General features: G+C 35.4%; 1 protein-coding gene across 1 annotated transcript; it reads left to right on the forward strand.

The window, feature by feature from the left end:
* Positions 1 to 489: 489 nt before the first annotated feature.
* Positions 490 to 1,840, forward strand: LOC141664545 (uncharacterized). The gene is made up of 2 exons (XM_074470501.1): positions 490 to 959; positions 1,501 to 1,840. The coding sequence occupies exons 1-2, from the start codon at positions 490 to 492 to the stop codon at positions 1,838 to 1,840; spliced, it is 810 nt and encodes a 269-aa protein (XP_074326602.1).
* The last annotated feature ends 21,212 nt before the right edge of the window (positions 1,841 to 23,052 follow it).

Consider the following 23,052-nt stretch of genomic DNA (forward strand, 5'->3'; position numbering starts at 1 on the left):
AGGAAATCAGTAATCTTGTCGTTATCACACACCGGAGGTCCATGTTACAGGGCTCAAAATTACCAGGATGCAATGGCGATTTGTAGATGGGTTGGATATCCGGATTTGTTTATTACATTCACATGTAACCCAAAATGGCCCGAGATAAATGACATGCTTGGACTGATCGGGAAAATAGATGACTCTAATAGAGTTGATATTGTGTGTCGAGTGTTTGAGATAAAGTTACAATAATTATTGCACTACATCATAAAGGAACAACCATTTGGCCGCGTAATGGCGTGTAAGTTTCCTTTGTTCATGCATTGCCTACATTTTTTGGCAGCCAATATTTTAGTACCAGATAAGCTCTCTTCGTTTATTCGAATATCTTAGAGAACACTCCTAACATTCTAATAGCATCACAAACTTGATGTACGTCAATATACCATAGAGTTCCAGAAAAGGGGTTTGCCCCATGCGCACATCCTAATTTTCTTGCACCCGTCAATGAAGAATCCTTCACCAGAATATATTGACAAAATAATAAGTGCAGAGATATCAAATATCAATATTGACCCTGATGGATATGCAGCGGTGAAGAAATCTATGCTTCATGGCCCATGTGGCCAGGCCAATACTTCATCACCCTATATGCAACAAGGAAAATACAGCAAGTTTTTCCCAAAACAGTTTAATGACACCGCCACAATCGGAGAGGATGCTTACCCAATTTATAGGCGTAGGGATAGAGGCAATTCCGTGGAAAAAAAGGGGGCCCTGTTGGACAATCGTTATGTCATCCCTTATAACCGAAATTTACTGGTCAATTTTGACACTCATATTAATGTGGAACTCTGCAACTGGGCAAGATCGATAAAATATATATTTAAATATATTAATAAAGGGCCAGATAGAGCAACTGCAGTGATTGAGACCGCCGAGGAGAGGGATGAAATTAGAGCATATCTTGACTGCAGGTATGTACTGTGTGTTAAACAAATAAAATGCCTTCTAAAACTTGCACTTATCATGTGTGTGTTATTTAGTCAGGCTGTTAAACTTGGTTTTAGTATTTTTATGGTTAACCTAATATAAAGTTTGAAGTTACCCTTTGGTACAATTCAGGGTTATTCTTGAAAATTTATTAAACTTAGTTACACATGTATTTTGGGCTTTAGCCAAAGCTTTAATAGACTTTACATTTTAAAATTTTATGCCATAATTTTTTGTAACCATGTTTTGTGCAGAGAGTTTTCGCTGATTATGCAACCTTGTGTTCAAGAATAACTAAAATAATTGGTGGAGAGGTGTTTGATTATTAACATTATAAAAGCAATTTTTAGGGTTTTATGTATTTCACAAAACTAGTAGGCTGGTAGAAAAATTAAATTGACCATTTGAAAAACATCAAACATGCATTATGCATTACACAATTTCAGAATATATTTTTGTAATTATTTAGTCAAAGTATTCCCCTTGCTAATTGATATATAAAAGAAACACAAATATTGATTATAGGTACATATCGGTATGCATGGCTTGCTGGAGGATCTTTCAGTTTAGCATCAACTACAGGTACCCATCAGTTGAACGACTACCTTTTCACCTGCCTGGTGAGCATACTGTTATATTTGAGGAAAATAGATGCATTGAGAATGTGCTCAATATACCTGGAATTAAAAAGACTAAATTCACAGAATGGTTAGAGACAAACAAGAGGAATGAAGATGCACGCAATTTAACTTATGTGGAGTTCCCCAAGAACTGGATTTGGAATTCTAAGGAAAAAATATGGACCAGGCGGAAAAAGGGAAAGGCCGTTGGCATAATATACTTTGCGCATCCAGCAAGTGAATAGTGTTTCTATATGCGTATGCTCCTTAATTTTATAAAAGGGAGCACCTCATTTGAGTGTATAAGAACAGTGAATGGGGTAACATATCCGACATTCAAAGATGCCTGCTATGCTTTGGGATTACTTGATGATGATAAAAAAAAATGGGTGGATTGCTAATCAGAGGCTTCAGTTTGGGCAACAGGGAATGAGTTACGCAATCTCTTTGTCACGATCCTCATCTTTTGTCAGGTATCCAATATACCAGAACTCTGGAAAACTTATTCTCAAATACTCTCGGAAGACATGCTTCACTTGCAACGGAAAATATTTCAAGTCCCTAACCTCTAACTAACAAAAGATTGGATTGAAGCATATGCACTACTTAAAATAAAAGGCCTCGTGAAAAAATTAGGAAAGAGCCTAACAGAAATCGATGGAATGCCGCAACCTGATTCATCCCTCACCCGAGAATTTTGAAATGGATTAATAAATGAGGAATTGGATTATGATTGGGATGCTTTAAAGATCTTTCATGAAAAATCTGTAAATTCCTTAAATCATTTTCAAAAAATTGCATATGATGCAATTGTGCACTATGTTCAGCATGATAAAGGTAAATTATTTTTCATCAGTGGTCATGGTGGCACCTGGAAAATATTCTTATGGAATGTAATTGCTTCAAAATTAAGAGCAGAGTCAATGATAGTCCTGCCAGTTGCAACCTCGAGATTAGCTACATTGTTATTACCCAATGGTCGAACAACGCACTCCTGATTTCGCATTCCATTGGATTCGTAGAAGAATTTACCTGTGAGATAAAACATGGTACACAATTAGCAGAATTGCTGCAAAAAAACATCACTCATTATCTGGGATGAGGCACCAATGACACACAAATATTGTTTTGAAGCTCTAGACAAGACATTGAGAGATATATTAAGCACACGCTTTGAGGAAAGTCGTTCTAAGCCCTTTGGAGGCACAAATCCCACAAGGTGAACGTTTAGATATTATTGATGCCTCACTTAATTCCTCCTACCTATGGGATCACTTCGAAATTTACGAGCTGAAACAAAATATGCGGCTCCGTAAGGATGGGGTTGATGAAATAGAAGCCGAAAGAATAACATCATTTGATAGATGGCTATTACAAATTGGGATGGTTCTATGTATGACACTCTAGGACAAGAAATGATAAAAATTCCTCTAGAGATATGTAGAACAACTGGCGAGAATTCGATGGAAGACATTGTTAGCGAGGTATACCCTTCATTGTTGGAAAATTATAAGGATCCTGCATACCTAAAATAATGTGCTATATTAACACCAAAAAATGAAACAGTTCATGAATTGAATGACTTTTTAATGAACATGATATCAGGAGAAGGGAGAACATATCTTAGCTCAGATAGTGTCTGCAAGGCGAGCATTAACAATGATCATGATGATTTGTTATACCCAGCAGAATTTTTGAACAGTTTAAGATTCAGTGGGATCCCTAATCATGATATACAACTTAAAGAAAGAACCCCAATCATGTTGCTTAGAAATTTAAATCAGTCGGGAGGCCTTTGTAACGACACGCGGTTAATAGTCACGCGTTTAGGCAAATGGTCAATTCGATGCGACATCATTACTGGAAAAAAGCAGGACAAAATGTTACTATCCCGCTTATCATTATGTCACCAAAAGAATCAAAGTGGCCATTCAAACTTAATAGGCGCCAGCTACCAGTTACCCTGTGTTTCGCGATGACGATCGAAAAGCCAAGGACAGTCTTTAAAACGTGTTGGCCTGTATCTTCCGAGCCAGGTATTCACACATGGACAGGTGTATGTGGCCCTATCAAGAGTAACGAAACTACAAGGCCTGGTCATAGTCAATGCTGACAGTGAATTGAAGGACCAGACTCTTATCAAAAATAGTGTTTAAAAGGAAGTATTCAACAACATTCAGGCCCCCATCCGCGACACCGGTATGACGTCAAGCCTTCTGCTTTTCATGTTTGGCACACACATATATGTATGCTACATTTTTTACTGAAATGTAGTTATTACGATTCATACTTAGGCCCCAACATAACCTTCAAAATACTGACAACTCTAATTTTGGATGCTCAGCCGAACACTTTACCATGTCTGGGCTTGAGATAGAAGCCACAACAAGATAGATGATGTTCTACAACAACACACACCAGGGGCAAGTTTGCTGTCAAAAATTAGATTGCCCTTACCTTCAAGATTATGCACCTATGATTTTTTAATATTGGACATCACTGGAATCTCATTCCAGACATTTGAGACTGAACTTTTAATAACTAAGTCTCAATACAGGGGGAAGTTGGTGCTTCAAATTTTATATTGATTAGATCACAAAAATTATTCAGATCCATTGACCATCTCTTTTCAGATGATAATTCAGGCTGTAAATCTAAAACCGCTATGTTATGTCGTCATCTGTGTGTATTTTCTGTTCATTTAAGATATAACATCAAATTTAAAACGCAACAAAATTAGATATAGATGTACCGAAATATGTTGCATTGCAAACATACTTGAATTAAATTTGGTCTCCTACTGTTTTATCTGTTACTGTGCCCCACCTTTATTCTGCATTTTAGGTTTAATTCAATAGCAGTACTCTGATGCGGAACATCAGCAATCAGCATATTGATTTAAATTGGTTTCTCACGGGGCCTGCCTTGCATAAAATTATTGACCATCTTATTAGGAACGACAGATATTGGTAACCGCCTTCAGTGTCTAGGTTGGATCATACATAGTTTTAGTAACATATGAGAAATCTACTTATGCTGTTAACATTTCTGGAAATTTCATAGCATATTTTGGGCAGTGACTTATTTTACCTGTGTTGCCTCTGTAACTCTGAGGTGCATATGTCCATGTACCATATCATGCTCTTTATATCATTACAATCTCTCGCTTCAGAAAAACAGCTCATTCTCATTTGGCTTCATATTAGCCCGGAGTGGTGTGCATTTTTCATACCGTTATGTATGGATCATTCAAGCACATAACTAAATAAGTGCATAAAATCATGTCCGACGTCCAATATTTTAAATATAATATTACGATGTTATAATAATATTATTCAAGTATTTTAATTTTGCAACATTTTTTTCTATCGCGCGAAACTCGGTTAATTCACCTAGTTATATAATATTTGTGATTCCATGTAGCAACATTGATGCAAGAGAAAAAGGGTCTTGACATTGATCTCAGGATGCTTTCCTGATATACTAGAAAAAATGGCTGTTTTATACAAATATGCTTTATCGGTTTGGTGGACTATATTTTTGCACGTTATTCGTTTCCAAAAATATTTTAATAAATAAAGATGAGTTAATTTTCAATCAGTTACTGACCAATGTACATGTGCATCTCTGGAATCCTTTCTGAAATCAATCTCAGGTTCACAAGAGAATCAGATATTATAACTAAGATTATACTACCTCCGTACCTCTCATTTCTTTACGGGTTTTTTTACATGCTTACACGTATTTTAAAATAACTATAACGCATATTTTCGTAATTTATTTTTAATTTTTTTCTTTTTTGTATAAAAATTTGAACATTATATTTTTATTTAGAAGAAAAAAATTGGAATAAAGTTTATGCAACCACATTTAATAAAAACATTAAAGTGCGTGTCGAGTCCCCGTTTTCCCTAATATAAAGAATTGAGGGGCAGAGGGAGTAATACATGTTTGTTGAAAAAACAAAAAAAAACTCGGATAACATTAATTTGTGATTGCATGTACCATTTCAGCCGGACCTTTTAAATCCATTACATTTGTAATTTTCTAACACGGTACCACATAAAAATGAATCCGATTGGACAATGCAGATTTAACGGATTTATTTAAGAGGTCCGAATGAAATGGTTCCCGTACTAACCCAAAAGCTCAAATAGAAATTGAGTTTTCTGTTCGTCCAATGGACCAAATATGTAAAAGCCCAATTGTTCGATTAATTAAAGCCCGTGTTCCGTGCTTTCACTTATGGAGACTGCGGCCCAGCATCTCCCAGGGCCCTTGAATGATTGGGCTAACTAGGCGGTGCATTCGATCAGTAATCAGTTTAAACTAGGGTTGTCAACAAAATTCGAAAAATTTCATATTCGTCCGAAAAATCCGTATCCGTATTCGAGAAAAAATGAATATTATTCATATCCGAGAAAACGCGGATATTTTCCGTATCCGAATTCGGCCTATTCGAATCAGAAACTAAATACATATTTGATATTTAAATTATAAAAATATATAATTATATATAATTTAAAATTTAATTTTTTATGTTATAGTGTGTGTAAATTAAAGTAAATTTAAATTTAAAGCCCGTATAATTTTAGCTGCTAACTTGGCGTTTAAATTAAAGTAAATTTGTTTAAGAATGAGTTAACGTTAATGTTGCTAACCTAACAACATTATGTTCGAAAACAGCATCAATTCCAACGCATGACGTTACCTTAATCAAACACGTTTTGATCCGAGTATAATTAATTTGTCAATATCTGAACTAACCTAGTTCCATTAGCTTAAGTACTTGATTACTAATGATCTTTTTGTTTCGTTAAAGATGACAAGATCTTCTGGTAATTATTAAAATTAATAGGACAGCATCCAGCATAATGCATCACTATCAGATATATAAATCCTAACCCCATTATGTTTATTTGAATATGCATTAAACCATATCATCAGCTCAGATACCTAGCTATAAACGAAGGTCTAATAGACAACCATGTTGCGTGGCCAAAGGTCCAACAAAACCATGGACCGAAACCCACAGAACACCACAGGCTGAGGCGCATCTTTCCTCCTACCGTTGGCCTCCTACCGTTAGGATTGTGCAATCATAACACCCCTTTCTCCTCCTCTCTATTAATAAGGTGTAACGGATGAGTATTCATACCTATATCGGGTAAATAGACATAACACACTCATTCTCTCACACTCTCTACTTTTTTGTATTTTCAAACACCTATTCTACATCCATATTTTTATTCTCACACTGGAGATAAATCGTGCGGACAATCCCTCGCATTCTCTTCCTTTTCAGGTAGCAGTCGAATGCAATTTATCGAAGGCCGAAAGCTGTTCTTGTTCTTGCACGAAGGATTCTGGGTGTAACACATATATCATTGTATCAATGTATATATGAAGGGACAGGAATAAAATAAAATATTTTGAAATAACTTGCATCGGTCCTCAGTTTACGAAAATTATAGTTCCTCCTCGGATCACATTATTGTTTCTTAAGATTAAATGTTCAGATCTCCACATTAACTATTCTGATTATGTAAAATTAAGCAAGACGCGAGATTTAATCCGTCATTATGTAAAATGCAAAACAAACATTAGGCTTTCGTATCAAACCTAATAGTAATGATTAAATCCAGCTCAAATTCAACTTTTTAAAACTGATGTTTCTTACAATGGTCAAATTAGTACAAAAATATCAAAGATGTAATAAAGTTGAAACGGGAATTGGTCGCATCACAGGTCATCATCATGGATATTCATGCGTTGCATGCCAATCTCCATTTGACAAATAACTAGATGGATTGCTGCAGGATTGGTTACAGGTTTAGTACTAATTACATCCCCCAAAAATTACTAAAACATGTAAATGTTGATTAAGTTTAATTAACCACAACAACTCTCCTTCACAAGCCTTTTACAATCAACTTTACTTATTTTGACTTCGCATCCTTGTAATTATTTGCAAAACCCTACCTTTCATTTCTTGTCTTTTCTAGTTTCACGACTCCACTACTAATTATTACGGAGATTCAAATGATTGATCGGTATTTTCTTTTCACAACCCTCTAATTCTTTTCTTGCTAGATTTGCTGTTCTCTCTCACTAATCAATATACTATGGCCAGGGGCGAAATTAGGGGGACTAGAGAGTCGGCCCGATTGTTGTCACCGGTGAAATTCATAAAATAAATTAATGAAGAATTTTAAAAATTGAATATAAAAAGTTATTATTAAATGATGTGTCATTATTGACGTGTCGTTATAGAACATTTTTATTAGTCGATGATATCCGTGTTAATGCACTTTTTTTGTACTAATATGGCTTATCGGGGGTGAGCGAGAATCGAATCCAGAATCTGGGACGACAAGAGATAAACCCTTAATATCTTGATCTATCTCATCGCGCTCGGGATTATTACAATTTATTTGAGTTATCATCAACCACAATATGGCAGGTGTTGTTTCGTACCCAATTTTGTAACATCTATTTTCTTCCATCTATTTTGTAACATTATTTGACCCAGGAGATGATCTAGTAAGGGGCACGGGAAGACACATGACCCTCCCAAAATAAAATTTTACGTTTTTTATCATTGAATTTTATAAAAATGCATAAAAGTGCCCCTGAAAATTCAAAAATATAAAAGTATATTCATAAAATATGATCGGTGTCCACCGAGTTTAAATCCTGGATCCGCCCTCACTAGATCAAAATTCTGGTTCCGCGCTTGTTAAGTTTGTTTTCTCTATTTTGATCAGAGGTCATCCAAGTCTATACTTGAACGTTTTAACTAGAGAGGATTTGACATAAAATGCATGATTCATCTACGTCAAATTTCTGTTGAAGTTTAGTCATTATAACAAAGATTTTTGCAGAAAAAAAGATAAACAAATGGAGCAGCACCCTACCAACATGTTAATGCCAAAATAAACAAACTGATGATTCAGCTTTGAGTGCGCGCTATGAGGAAAGCAGAAAGAAAGTGAGAGAAGGACTAGTCTAACAAACAGTTGCCAACTGATAGTAAACACAAAAGAGGTCCCCAGGTCCAGTGAAATGAATGTGAATATTAACAAGACGAAAGCCTCCAAAAGACACAGAAACAAAATGTATAGCACTTGTATGCATCAACAGTTCAACATACTATCTGGTTTGGATTCTGCACTTGTGGATGTGGGTGTCCAAACCAACAATCCTGAAGCATCCGTCCATTCGTGCGCCCTTGCTATTTGCCAATACATACAATTCTCGACACCCGGTTAATAATAAAAACCCAAGTTTTTGCAAAGGACGCCGATTCACATCAATCGATTGTAAGCAAATCATCTGTGCGTGAAAATTTTCTTCGGATAGCAACAACCATACAATCAAAAAATTTAAGCGTGGATAGAGTGACGTGACACTCTTTATTTACATGAATTTTACGTGTCAATTCTAATTGTAGAAATTTGTCACGGATAGATAATTACAACAATGGATGGTCAATGACCCTGCAAATGTGAATAGAGGGACATGACCTTCTGTATTCACATTAATTTCATGCAGTGTTAAAAATTTCGGAATTATTCAGTTGAGGTACCGATTTGTGATTTATCAGACAATTTTTAAAAAATCAGATGATTTATGAGCGATTTATCGTAAATCGATCAAATCGGATAAATATTTTTTGACCGGTTTTTAAGCGATTTATCGGCAATTTTTGAAAAATCAGCCAATTTTTATAAGATAAATTTCACGGGTTAAATCTTAAACATGAATAGAGTGATATAAATTTTTAACGGAGAGATGATTACAACCATAACCATAGATGATTGTGCAAATACAGAAAGACTAGGATAAGGATATTAGGTAACCACAAACAAATGTATGTCCACTCAATAAATTTGCAGCTCATATGTGTTTTCCTTTTGTCTATGTTTAATTTGTGAATATGCTATATTGCTATCAATTATCAACTCATATTTTATTTAATTATGCAGGCATAGGTAGGTAAAGGTTGCAATTAATTTTACATACACGAGCGCCAAACTGGAACCTGTAGTGTCGGTTGATGGCTGCAATGTTGCCAAACAGTCTCCTGTATGATACTTTCCTTTTCCAGTAATGCATTTTTTCATTGTTCAAAAGTTTTCATTGACGGTCCTACAGGCTACAACCCTGTATATGCAGAGGATCAGAGATGGTGCATTTGCATATGTGTGTATTCTTTTTCTACCTAAACAATTAAACACACTTAACTTGACAAGTTTCGAACTCTCTGACATTATCGTAAACAAAACAGTAAAAAAAATTACTACTGCATCAACAGTTATTGGTTTGCACACATCAACAGTTATTACGGATATTGGTTGCACACTGTATAAACAACTGGTGCTGGTACAGGACAATGAACAACTCAGTAAGTCGCGTATCCAGGACTTAAAGTTCAGCGTGAGCGAAACAATAATTTAGTAGGAAATTGGATTATAATTTTAATTTATTGAAAAATATTGTTGAAAAATGTGGGTTGTAGTCTCACATTGTCAAGTCAATTTGAGCCATATATTGAGTGGGCGAGTGGTGCATGCGCGCAACGAGTGACACTTGGAATGCGGTCTCCTCCGAGAGAGCTTTTCGAGACACTCTGAATCACTCAAAATGACTAAGAGAAGGATGAGATATGATCATCTAAAGTTGATCTCTTAGTAGTGGAAATTTGTAGAAAAAATAATTCTCTCACTGATATTGCAAAGAAACATACGTAGCTTTATATAACAAAACACTTATGTAGTGTTTTTTTTATCGTAGATAACTCGCAGCTGCTACCCTTCGGGTGCGCACCGGGTAATATGTAGTGTTCAAATGTGTTACTTATGTATTGCTCCAACACCTAGTGCGCGCGTAGCGAGTGCAAATCACGGGCTTTCGAGGGACAATCCGAGGCTTGCGAAGCCTTCGAGTTTGAACGCGTGTGCGACATGCGGACATGAATGTAGCACAAAAATGGTCCGAATAATTATGGACTAGTTTTGCTAATTTAATTTCCACTGGGCTTGAGCTTTAATAATTACGTTTTCTCGAGCCTATATAATATCGTATTAGGCTTAGGGTTAGGGATTCATTAGATATACAAGACACAACCGTCTCCTAAACACAAACCCTACCCTCTCTCTGTTCCGATGATAGTTTCTTACTCAGTTCTAGTTCGCTGAACGCGCTGTTCGTGCAACACGGCCGTCTTCTCGTTTTATCCTGGGAGGCTAACAACTCGCTCATACGGTGAGAGCCGTAATAACTTTAAGGAGACAGTTATACGACTGGACTCGAGAATGTCTCCTTCATATCCTTTTGTTTATTTTTCGCAGTTTATTACTCTGTTATTCGCATACACGCACTTATATTAGTTGTATTAATCGCAGATTGCGATAACAAATATAACCATTATATATATATATATATATCTGATTTATACTATACAATATACTGAAAATTTGATTTAAGATGTTAGTTAGCATGTTAGGAATCTTAAATGAAATAAATAAAGTAATGTCAAAACAGAAAACGCAAATTGTAAAAAATAAAAAGATTTTTTTGGAGAAATTGACTCTCATAAGTAGTAAATCATATATGATAAAGTTTAGAAATAAAGATTGAGAAAGACTCTGTTAACTGTTAACTCTGTCTGTAGATGTTCAGGTGACCAAACTGATACAGGATTGCATTAGCATAACAATAGTAAGTATTACACAAAAAATCAGGATACTCGACCGCGTACTCTCGGCACCATATAGATCCGCCACTGAACTCAGTTAAACCCCCAAATTGTAGGGTGTGATGAAACGTGTTGGCAGGGCCGACCCTATATATGTGATTGTCCTACACCAACTTTTAAAATACTACCTTTATTTTTCAAGGTTGTAGAAGAAAGTTTTACATACATTAAAACGAATATACAATAATATAATAAAAATATGGTTTTGGAAAGTTTTACATACATTAAAACGAATATACAATAATATAATAAAAATATGGTTTTAATATTTAACAATATAACCAAATGATCTTATATGCTAAATATGCATATTTTTTAAGGTGTAATTTAAGATAACGGTGTTTTCAATCATCCACCTAAATATAAGTATGTATGTGGTAAAGCATAGAATTTATGAATCAGAGTAGTAATGTACATATAAATCTAACAAGATATTAACATCATCAAGGAATAAAACATCCATGTATCCAAGTATCCAAGTTGACGAACTTGGAATATATAAATTAAGGGTTAATTGCACTTTGTAATATGGGTGATTATCAAACCGCATAAATCGCAAAAATCATCCGGACCGTCCCACATCACACCGTAAAATATGATTTTTATTTTTATGTGGTCGGTTGCGGTTTGAGTTTTTTACAAACCGCGTGGTGCGGTGCGGTTTGTAGTTTGACATTTTAGTATTGCGGTTCAAGCCGCATCGCACCGCAATTTCATATATATATATATATATATATTAATGCATATATAGATATATTTATATATTATAGATTCATTTCCTATTTACTATAGTTTTGTCTTATAAATGCTAGCTTATATATTGTAAATTTCTGACATATTTTTATTTTTAATAAAAAATATATTATTTTTAGCTTCCTTTTAAGCTAAATTTTTATTATATTTGTATGTAAATCTTAATATTTTTAATAAATAAACCGCACAAACCACACCGCATTTTCGTTATGTGGTTTATGCGGTTTTTGAGGTTACGCGGTGTTGTGTGACCTAACAAGTGGTATCAGAGCTTTTTTATTAACACATATACAGTAAAGATCCAAATAACAATCATGTCTGAAGAAACACAAATCCCAACTAAGCCCGCCAAAACTCAAGAAACTCAGAACACTCAAACCCACAGTCGATATGAGACAATTAGGGTTCCCATACTGAGACCATATGAGTATCCCATATGGAAAGTGAAGATGGCTATATTTCTGGAAGATACAGATCCAGAATACCTTGATAGAATTATTGAAGGACCACATAATCCTACCAAACTCTCTGTTGCAGTTGCTGATCAACCAGCAAAGACCATACCAAAGGAGAAAAGTGAGTACACAGCTGAAGACATCTCATCTATTGCCAAAGATGCAAGGGTAAGGCATTTGCTGCATAGTGCAATTGACAATGTCCTGTCAAACAGGTTAATTGGATGCAAGACTGCAAAGGAGATATGGGATGCTTTGGATACAAGATGTCAGGGAACTGATGCAATCAAGAAGAACAGGAAGACTATACTCACACAAGAGTATGGGCACTTTGACTCAAAAGTTGATGAGTCATTAACTGATTTATATGACATGTTTACCAAACTTTTGAATGATCTGTCACTGGTGGACAAGGAATATGATCTTGAAAATTCAAATCTAAAATTCCTTTTAGCTCTTCCATAAAATTGGGATTTGAAGTCTACTACCATAAGAGGCAACTATGACCTTACTGAAACTACTCTTGATGAAATCTATGGTATGCTCAAGACTCATGAACTTGAGATGGATCAAAGGAGCAAGAGGCATGGAAGAAAGTCAAGGACGGTTGCTCTTAAAGCTGAGGAGGAATCTCCTAAAGTTGTTGTCTCAAAGAGGGGCAAAGGAAAGTCTCTCATCATAAAGTCTGATTCAGAATCATCAGATACTGATGATGATGATTCAGAAACTGAAAGTTTGTCTGAAGTGGATGTTGATGCAGAGATGATGCAACTGTGTGCTCTTATGGTGAAGGGTATCACAAAGATAGCCTACAAGAAGTTCAGAAAGGGCAAGAATTTTTCAGGAAATGTTGAAGTTCTGATAAGAAAGGGTTCAGAAAGTCTGAAGGCAAAGGAGGAAAGTCTAACAGAGGAGACAGCTCAAGTGTCAAATGCTACAATTGTGGTGAAAGAGGCCACATATCTCTTGACTACAAGAAAGGAAAAAGTGATAAAGGCAAGGCACTTGTCACAAAGAAGAAAAGTTGGACAGACACTTCAGATTCTGAAGATGAGGTGAACTATGCCTTGATGGCAAATGCTTATTGCAGTACTGACACTGTTGAACTGAAGGTACCTCAAACAACTTATGTTTTTCATACTGATGATATTACTGAGTTGAGATTATATCTTAAAACCATGTTCATTAGTTTTAGAGATCAGACTTTAACATGTGAAAGATTAACATCTAAAAATCTTGCTCTTAAAAACAGAAATGACTATTTAGAAAAGGAGTTAGTTTTTCTTCATCAAACTAAGAAAGAAAGAGATGAGGCTTTGTATGTTAGAGATGAAGTGCTAAAATTGAATGAATCTCTTAAAACTGATTTAGAAAAGAAAAAAGAGATCATCAGAACTTGGACTAACTCTGGCAAAACAACTCAAAATTTACTAAGTAGTGGAAACTGGAAAGAGGGCTTAGGTTATGGAGATGATAAAAGTGAGAAAGGAACTGTGCAAATTGAGCCAATTGTTGTTAAACAGACTGCTAAGCCAAATATAAATCCTGTTAAATTTGTAGCAAAAACTGTTAAGTCTGATTCTGAAAAGATGAAAGATTCTAAGACAGAAGTAAAAGAAAAGTCAACTTCTGACAAATTAAAACAAGATAAATCAGCTGAAGTTAACATAGGCTTAATGACAAAGAAGCAGCTTAAGCATAAGCTGAAAGAGATTAAGAATGTGAACAAGGTAAAGGAAGCTATGAAAAATAGGAATGGAAAGGAAGGTGTGAATAAAAGCAATAATTATATGCCTATTCCTAATGCTCCTAGAAAGAAATGCTATAACTGTGGAAACCCTAACCATCTTGCTTCTTTTTGCAGGAAGAATAAGGATATAAACTCTTTACCTCCTAGATCAGGAGTTAAGAGTCAGTCTGTTAGGTTTAAACCACAAAATCCTTGTTTTCATTGTGGTAGTTTATGGTATTCCATTTATACTTGTAAGGAATATCATAGTTTATACTATGATTATTATCAAATAAAACCATCTTTAAAGAAAGTTAGCATTGTTCCTTCTAGTGTAAAGTCTGATGCAAAGTCTGATTTAAAATCTGATAAACAGCATGTTAGCATAAACTCTGAAATTAAATCCGCTGCAAATGCTAACAAACTTAATAAGGCCAAAGGATTCAAGCAAGTCTGGGTCCTTAAAACCAACCAATAATGGTCTTTGTGATTGCAGGGCAACAGGAAAAACATCCTAGTTCTGGACAGTGGATGTTCTAGACATATGACTGGAAATAAAGCCCTACTATCAGACTGTGTGGAGAAGGCTGGCCCAGGAGTTTCTTATGGAGATGGCAACATGGGAAAAACTCTGGGATATGGCAATATCAATCTTGGGAATGTCATCATTGAATCAGTAGCTCTTGTCTCAGGACTTAAACACAATCTGCTAAGTGTGAGTCAAATCTGTGACAGAGGTTATCACGTGGATTTCTTTGAAGAATACTGTGAAGTTGTAAGTAATTCTACAAGCAAAGTGATTCTGAAAGGTTACAGGCATGGTAACATTTATGAAGCCAGGCTTTCAACAAGTTCTGATGGTTCTGCAATCTGTCTGTTAAGTAGAGCATCAATTGAAGAAAGCTGGAATTGGCACAAGAGACTCTCTCATTTAAATTTCAACAATATAAATGAGCTTGTAAAGAAAGATCTTGTGAGAGGACTGCCAAAATCAGTATTTGCTCCTGATGGCCTTTGTGATACATGTCAAAAGGCAAAACAAAGAAAATCTTCATTCAAGAGCAAAATTGAATCCTCAATTCTTGAGCCTTATCACTTACTGCATGTTGATCTATTTGGTCCGGTCAATGTCATGTCCATTGCAAAGAAGAAATATGCTATGGTTATAGTGGATGAATTCACAAGATACACTTGGGTGTATTTCTTGCACAAGAAGAATGAAACAGCATCTACTTTAACTGATCATGTCAGACAACTGAATAAATTGGTCAAAAATTCTGTTAAAATCATAAGAAGTGATAATGGCACTGAGTTCAAGAATTCAATCATGGAAGAGTTCTGCAAAGAGCATGGAATTAAGCAGGAATTTTCTGCACCTGGAACTCCACAACAGAGTGGAGTTGTAGAAAGAAAGAACAGGACTCTTATTGAAGCTGCAAGAACTATGCTTGATGAAGCAAAGTTGTCAACCTACTTTTGGGCTGAAGCTGTGCAGACTGCTTATTTTACACAGAATGCTACACTGATCAACAAGCATGGAAAAATACCATATGAGATGGTGAAGAAAAAGAAGCCAAATCTGAAATATTTTCATGTATTTGGATGCAAGTGTTTTGTTCTTAAGACTCATCCCGAACAACTGTCAAAATTTGATATAAAAGCTGATGAAGGAATTTTTGTTGGGTATCCACTTTCCACAAAAGCCTTCAGAGTCTACAATTTAAAAAGAAGGGTTGTCATGAAATCTATCAATGTATCTTTTGATGATAAGAAGATTACTGGACTTGAAGATTTCAATGATCATGATCAGCGAAGATTTGAAAATGATGATTTAAATTCTGATTCTGCAAATTCTGATGACTTAAATCCTGATCCTGTAAGTGCTGACGGGTTAAATTCTGATGTCATTGAAACTGTAGTAAATACTCCAAGGGAAAATGCACTTGTTCAGGGGGAGCAAGCTGATGATCCTACCACAACTAAAAACTCTCAAGAAGCATCAGAACATGTCACTGGCTCTTCAAGTTCTGATGAGCCAAATACTGATAACTCTGGAAACAGAAAAATAGACAGGAAAAGCACTAGTGGAAGCTACTAATTTTTTGGAGGCATATTGGTTTCTTGGTTTAGCAAGAAACATAAATCAATTTCCACATCAACTGCAAAAGCAAAATATATTGCTGCAGGAAGCTGTTGTGCACAGATTCTTTGGATGAAGAATCAGTTACTGGACTATGGGTTAGAATTTTCTAAAATACCCATTTATTGTGATAATCAAAGTGCTATTGCTATGAGAGGTAATCCAGCTCAACACTCAATGACAAAGCACATCAGTATTAGGTACCATTTCATAAGGGAACATGTAATGGAAGGTACAGTGGAAATGCATTTTGTTCCAACAGATCAACAACTAGCTGATATCTTCACAAAACCACTATGTGAAGCTGCTTTTACAAGACTGGTAAATGAACTTGGAATGGTTTCAGGTTCTTTCTCAAAGTCTGCTTAGTTTTTGTTCTCATGCATCAGACTTTATGACCAGTGTTTACAGATTGTCTTATCTCTATGTAATATGTTCTTAAATTGTAATACATTAAATACTGATTGTTATCTGATGTGATTCTAAATACTCTGATAGTGTTTTGAATGTTCTGTGACTATTCACTCCAATGAGGATTATTTGTTAGATGTTGACTTAGTAGTCTTTAACAAACCGTGTATCCCATGTTTGAATTAGTTGTTTATGTGGAAATTCATTAATACAAGCAAATTCTGATTTTCAGCTTAGTCAAATTTACTTTGTGTATCTTATTACTAAGTCACAAACTAGATTCTTGTTTCTCATCTATCAAAATCTGATGTTAGTAAATCTTAAGGATGAACTACATGCTTGATAAGCCTCACTTATCTGAAGAAAAGAAAAAAAAAATTGAAATCAGGTACTCCTTTGAGATCTAGAGTAATATATGTAAAAGAGAAGACTCAAGTGCATTGCTGGTATTAAGTTATATGCATTAGAAAAGCAAATAAATTTTTCTTGGTGACTTTTCACATTCTCTGATTACTGGAGAAATACTCTGATAATAGCATAAATTCTGATAGCATTTGTGACTCTCTTACATTGAGAAGCCACTGTAAAAAAGAATGTCAAAAGATGCATAAAATGAGCACAAACAGTTGAGGTGGACTCTTGCATAAATTTATTCTATAGTAGACTTCAAAATTAAAGACGGATTTTAAGCATTTTTCTTAGTTATGCCTTATTTCTAAGATATACTGAAGTTTATCAGACTTTAATCATTTTCTGATCATTTGAAAATGCACACACTCTCACTCCATATGAATGATGAAAATTACTGTGGTGATTAAGTTGTTTTTGACAAACAATTACGTATTATTTGCATAAATTCTGAGGACAAGTTCTGATGGAAGTTCTGATGATTAAACTCTGAAGAAAACAAATCAGTATTTTTGTGGAGAATTACAGAAACAGACATTCATTTTTTGAGTACAGAAGCCATATTCTGATGACTGTTAAGTTCTGATAATAACCTAGTTCTGATGCAAATCCTGATGGAAACTCTGATGCTTACGTGACATTATTTAATTACTTGGCTTATTTGATAATTACTGTAACGGTCATATTTTATCAGAAAATAATTAAGTGAGATGAAAATGACAGTAATAATTATTTGATTAATGGGAAACGTGTTTGCCTTGACAACTGCATGTGTACAATAATTACTGCTTATTTCTCGTGCCCACTAACTACTGCTTAAACTGTTTACTGGCTGACAGGTGTAAAGTGTCTGTTTTTCTTCCAAAAAGAGTTGTTGAGTGGAGAGAGTATATATATGGGAGTTAAAATATTTTACAATCTTTTACCTACTTTCTAATTCTTTTCTTATCTCTATTATTCTCTCTCTCTTTCTAATATTCTCTGAAGCTCTATTTTTCACATGCATTTTAACAAACACCTTGTGTACACATCATTTTCTCACTTATTTCTTCACAGAAATGGCACCAAAAGACATCATTTTTAATGGAGCCAAGTTTGTCCCTAAAAACTATCTGGCCATACTTAACAAGGATGAAGCTCCATCAGATCTTCACTTCATACAAGATTTTCTCTCTAGAAGTGAGGTTGGGAATGCATTGACCCAACCAGAAGCACTCTCAGGAACTCAAGTGATGGAGTTTTGGAGGAGTGGTGTTTATGATGATGGTGGACAAGCTGGGTCCCCAAGTATTATCTTTACAACAGGGGAGGATGAACATGTGGTGACTGTGTCCACTGTTCGACAGGCTTTACATCTTCCAGAAAACTGTGTTTACAGTTCATCAGTTGAGGAGCCAGCCCTTCAGCAAATGATGGCAAATTTGGGCTACAAAAAATCTTTGGCAAAGCTAGGACAGTTGAAGAGACCCCATATCAGGAGGGAGTCGAGTTTTTCTTTGACTGTATTACAAAAGCTTTCGCCAACAAGTGCTCCAATTTTGATGCAATCCCAATCCTGAGTCAGCAAATCGGGTATGCTCTCATTAATCAAACTCATTTTGATTATGCTAGTGTTGTGCTAGGATTTATTGGTGATAGGATGACAAAGGACATAAATACTGTATATTTTGCTAGATTTTGCCAACTTATTTACAATTTCTGTAGTTCTGATAAGGCCCAACTGGCTAGTGAGTTGATTGAACCATTTAAACTTGCAAAAAGGGCCTTCACTGACTTATTATCTACTGATAATAAGAAGACTGTACTAAGACCCCTCCAAATCCCTCAATCAGTCAAACAGGTCTTAGTAAACTCTGATCCAACCACCTATGCTGCCATATATCCTGATGTACAACCATCCCAACCTTCATCAGCACCTACAACCACTACACGAACATCTCAAACTTCTCAACCTCAACCAACTCAACCTACCATCAAAACATATTTCCAACCTGCTCAATCTTCACAACAATAACCATCAGCACCAACAATCAGAACTTCATCCTCTAGGCCTAAAAGGAATATTTCTGTGCCTAAATCTCCACCAAGGAGAAGAAGGAGGATTCTTCTAAGGGATGAGTTTGATGAAGAAGAAGAAGCACAAGTTCATGTATCAGAACCTGTGATAGTTGAAGCTGACAAGGTAACTTCTCAGGAAGAAACTGAAGCTGAAAATTCTGATATTTTGAAGAGAAAAAGTACTTTAAGTTCTGATGCTCAAGCAACTCCAACACCAGCAAGAAGATCAAAGAAACAGAGAGAGGGAAGGCATTTGGCACAACCTCATTCTGAGGATACTAATGAAGCTAAGGAAGGGGATCAGGAATCTCTGATCTCAAAGCCAATAGTAATTGAATCTTTGCCACCTCCAACTCAGGCTGAAGACACTGTTCTGGATACAGTGATAAAACCTCATGTCTCTCCTATTCATGACAATGTTACAGTTGAAGATTCAGGGTTAAGTCCTGAAATTAACCTTCAAAGGCTGATAATTCCAACTGTGCTCTATCTGGAAGCTCCAACTGCAGCTCAGCCATCTAATGTTAATTCTCCAATCTTACAAGCTGAGATACCATCTACATCAATTCTTGATCAAGAACCTGAAGATCAAAATTTAGATGAAGCTGCTACAGAATCTCCTTCTATCACACACACACTTGTGTTGTCAGAGAATGATGAGGTTTCTGCAAATTCTGGAGAGTCAGCTCCAGTAAATACTCCAGCTCCCATTCTTGGAAAGGAGGCACTAATTGAAAAATTTGTTGAACAAGTTGCTCTTGTTCCTTGGGAAGAAACTCATAGAGGTTGGAGTGGACCAAGAATTGGAATGACTCTGATTTCATTCCAAGCTCCAAAGTTCTGACAGAGCACATTGCAAAAGCTGATGAGTTCATGACAAATTCTGATTTGAAGCATCAACTCAAAGTCACTGCTCTAAGTAACAAATCTCTTCAAGGTCTGCACTCTCAAACTCATGAAAAAGTTGGCAAACTTCTGGAATCAGCTGAAAAGCTAGATATGACTCTCAAATTAGACAAGTCAAGACTTATAAGACCTATTCATGAGAAAATTGAAGAAATTGAGAAGGTTCAGGAAAAGCAACAGACCCAAATTACTAAGGTCCTGCAAAATCAAGCCTCTCAACAAACTCAATTGAATGAAATTCAATCTTCAGTAGAACTTCGTTTCACTCTCCTACTATCAGATGATGCCAAAAAGGGGGAGAAGGTAGTTAAGTCCAAATGCTTTAATGATCAAGTACTGAAGAAGAAAGATGATGAAGCTGATGACCAGGGAAACCCTAGGAAGGGTAGATGTCAAGGGCATAACAACGAAGTTTCTTCAAGGAAACTAATTTCTGATGTTAGCAAATCTTCTTTATAGAAGAAGACAAGTTCTGAAGCTGTAGATGCTCAAGTTCTGAAAGCAAGTTCTGACAATCAAAATCTGATATCAAGTTCTGATGTTCTGATCCAAGCTGAAAGTCAAGACTCTCAGAAGTTCTTGCAAACTCTGAAGCTAAAGGGAAAGCAGACTACTGTCTACTACAAAGATCCTAAAATTCAGACACTTGATGAAGAAATTGCTAGAAGATTATTTCTAAAGCATAATACTGGAATGGATTTGGAAACACTCAAGGAGGAAGAAGCTAGATTTGCAGCTGAGAAGACAAATCTAAAGTCTAAAGCTTCTACTGCTAAAAAACCTCCAAGGCCTAAGGAGAAAGGCATCGTGATCAAGGAAAAGTCAATTTCTGAGGCTTCAAAGCCCAAGACAAGATCACAAGTTGTAATTGATCCCAAAGATAAATGAAAAGGAAAGATTGATGAACTAACCAAGCCACAGGAGATGAAAATTCCTCAAATCCTGATGAAACATATATGCAAACTGGTTCAAGTATTTGATGATGCTGCTGAAGTAGATGAAACTGTTCAAACTCTGAAAAGAAGGAAGGTACTGAAGAATCTAAAACAACCTCTGACACGGCTCAAGTTGTTCAGAATGAAGAACAACAAGCTACAGAAGAAACAACAAATTCTGATAAAGTTATCAAGACATCAACATCTGACAAAGCTCAAGTTGATTTGAGTTAATTGACATTTACTGATAAGAGAAAACTCATATGGAAGAATGTTAATCCATCTGATCCCAAGAAAAGTCAATTGTTATCTGATTTCATGACTGTTGGATTGAAAGCCAGAGAAGCAAGAGACAGAGATGGATTAGGTTCTGAAGAAGCCAAAATCAAGACAGGAGTTGAAGTACTTACAAGAGATTCATTTCTATTGATTGACAAACCTCTTGAAGAAGTTACACAGAAACACCTTGATAAGGTAATATCTGTTCAAGTGGTACTGGATTCTCATGATAAGCATAATGTCAAAGAAAATCTGATTCTATTTCTTGAAGATGGAAGAACATATCAAATGTCTAAATCGGGTGTGCTGAACAAATCCCTGAAAGAACTTCAATTCTTTCATTATCTTTTAGAGATAAAGTCTGATATTACCAGGAGATGGTCAAACTTCATCATGAAGACCATAAGAGATAAAGCAAGAATTTATGGTTCAAGGGTTACAGAATTCATTCCAAACATAGTTGAAGATGATGGAAGTGGAATTCCAATGAAGAAGGATTCTGCTAAACTTGAAGTGATACTGAAAGAGAAATGTCTGTGCTATAATGAAGATTCTTCTCATTCAAAAGTAATCAGACTTGGTGATCGTCTTGAAAGAACATCCATCTCAGCACTTAGGACTGCAATCTATCAGATTGGAAGTCAAGAGGAAAATATGAAGCAAGTCAAAGCTACACTATCTCAAGTCATGAGGAATAAAGAAGAAAAGCTGATATCGAACTTTGTAAAGAATCACTTTGGATTCAGATTGACTCAGTAAAATTGGTAAAAACTACAAGGACTGTAAGTTGTAGTTAGTTGTCTTATTAAACTCTCATTGCATTTGTACTTAAATGTTTTTGACATCATCAAATCTATTAACTTGTATATTTTTCATAATTTACAAGTTGGGGGAGATTGTTAGATATATTTGAGATGTCATGTCTAATCTGATTTGTGTTTAGTTTTCAGAACTTAACAACAGGACTTGTCAGGACTTACTGGAAATCAGGACTTGCTGGAAATCAGAATTTACTGAAGTCAGAACTTAATATCAGAACTTAAGGCGTCAGAAGATAGATATCAGGACTTAAGTGCGGGAAGACTTAAGATAAGGAAAGCAGCTGATTTACAGGAGAAGATCTGGACTAAAACAAAAGAAGATATGCATGAAGAGTTAGAGGACTAAAAGACTTGTAGAAGATATCTGATTGATATATTTTAGCATACAGAATTATATTCCATATCAATTAGAAGATATATTGTAGTTGTGTACTATATAAACACAGCTTAGGGTTTACACTATATGTGTTATTATTATCGAGAAGATTATACACTGTAACCTAGCATCTTTTAGTGATTTTGTTCATCACTGAGAGAGAACAACAGTTCTATTGTAACATAGTTTATTTGAATATACTTGATCTTTGTTACATACTTGTGTTGAAATCGATTTGATTGTACAAAACACTATATTCAACCCCCTTCTACCCTCTTCTATAGTGTTGTGTGACATAACAAGTTTTTTTAAAAATACACATATAATTATCAATAAAACTATATTGTTCAATCCGTAATATTGTCTTTTTCAAATATCTTTTATAGAATTGTTGTTAATCGATTAGCTAGTCAACATGCTAAAATA

The sequence above is a fragment of the Apium graveolens genome, chromosome 6 (genome assembly GCF_009905375.1).
Source record: "Apium graveolens cultivar Ventura chromosome 6, ASM990537v1, whole genome shotgun sequence".
Taxonomy (NCBI): domain Eukaryota; kingdom Viridiplantae; phylum Streptophyta; class Magnoliopsida; order Apiales; family Apiaceae; genus Apium; species Apium graveolens.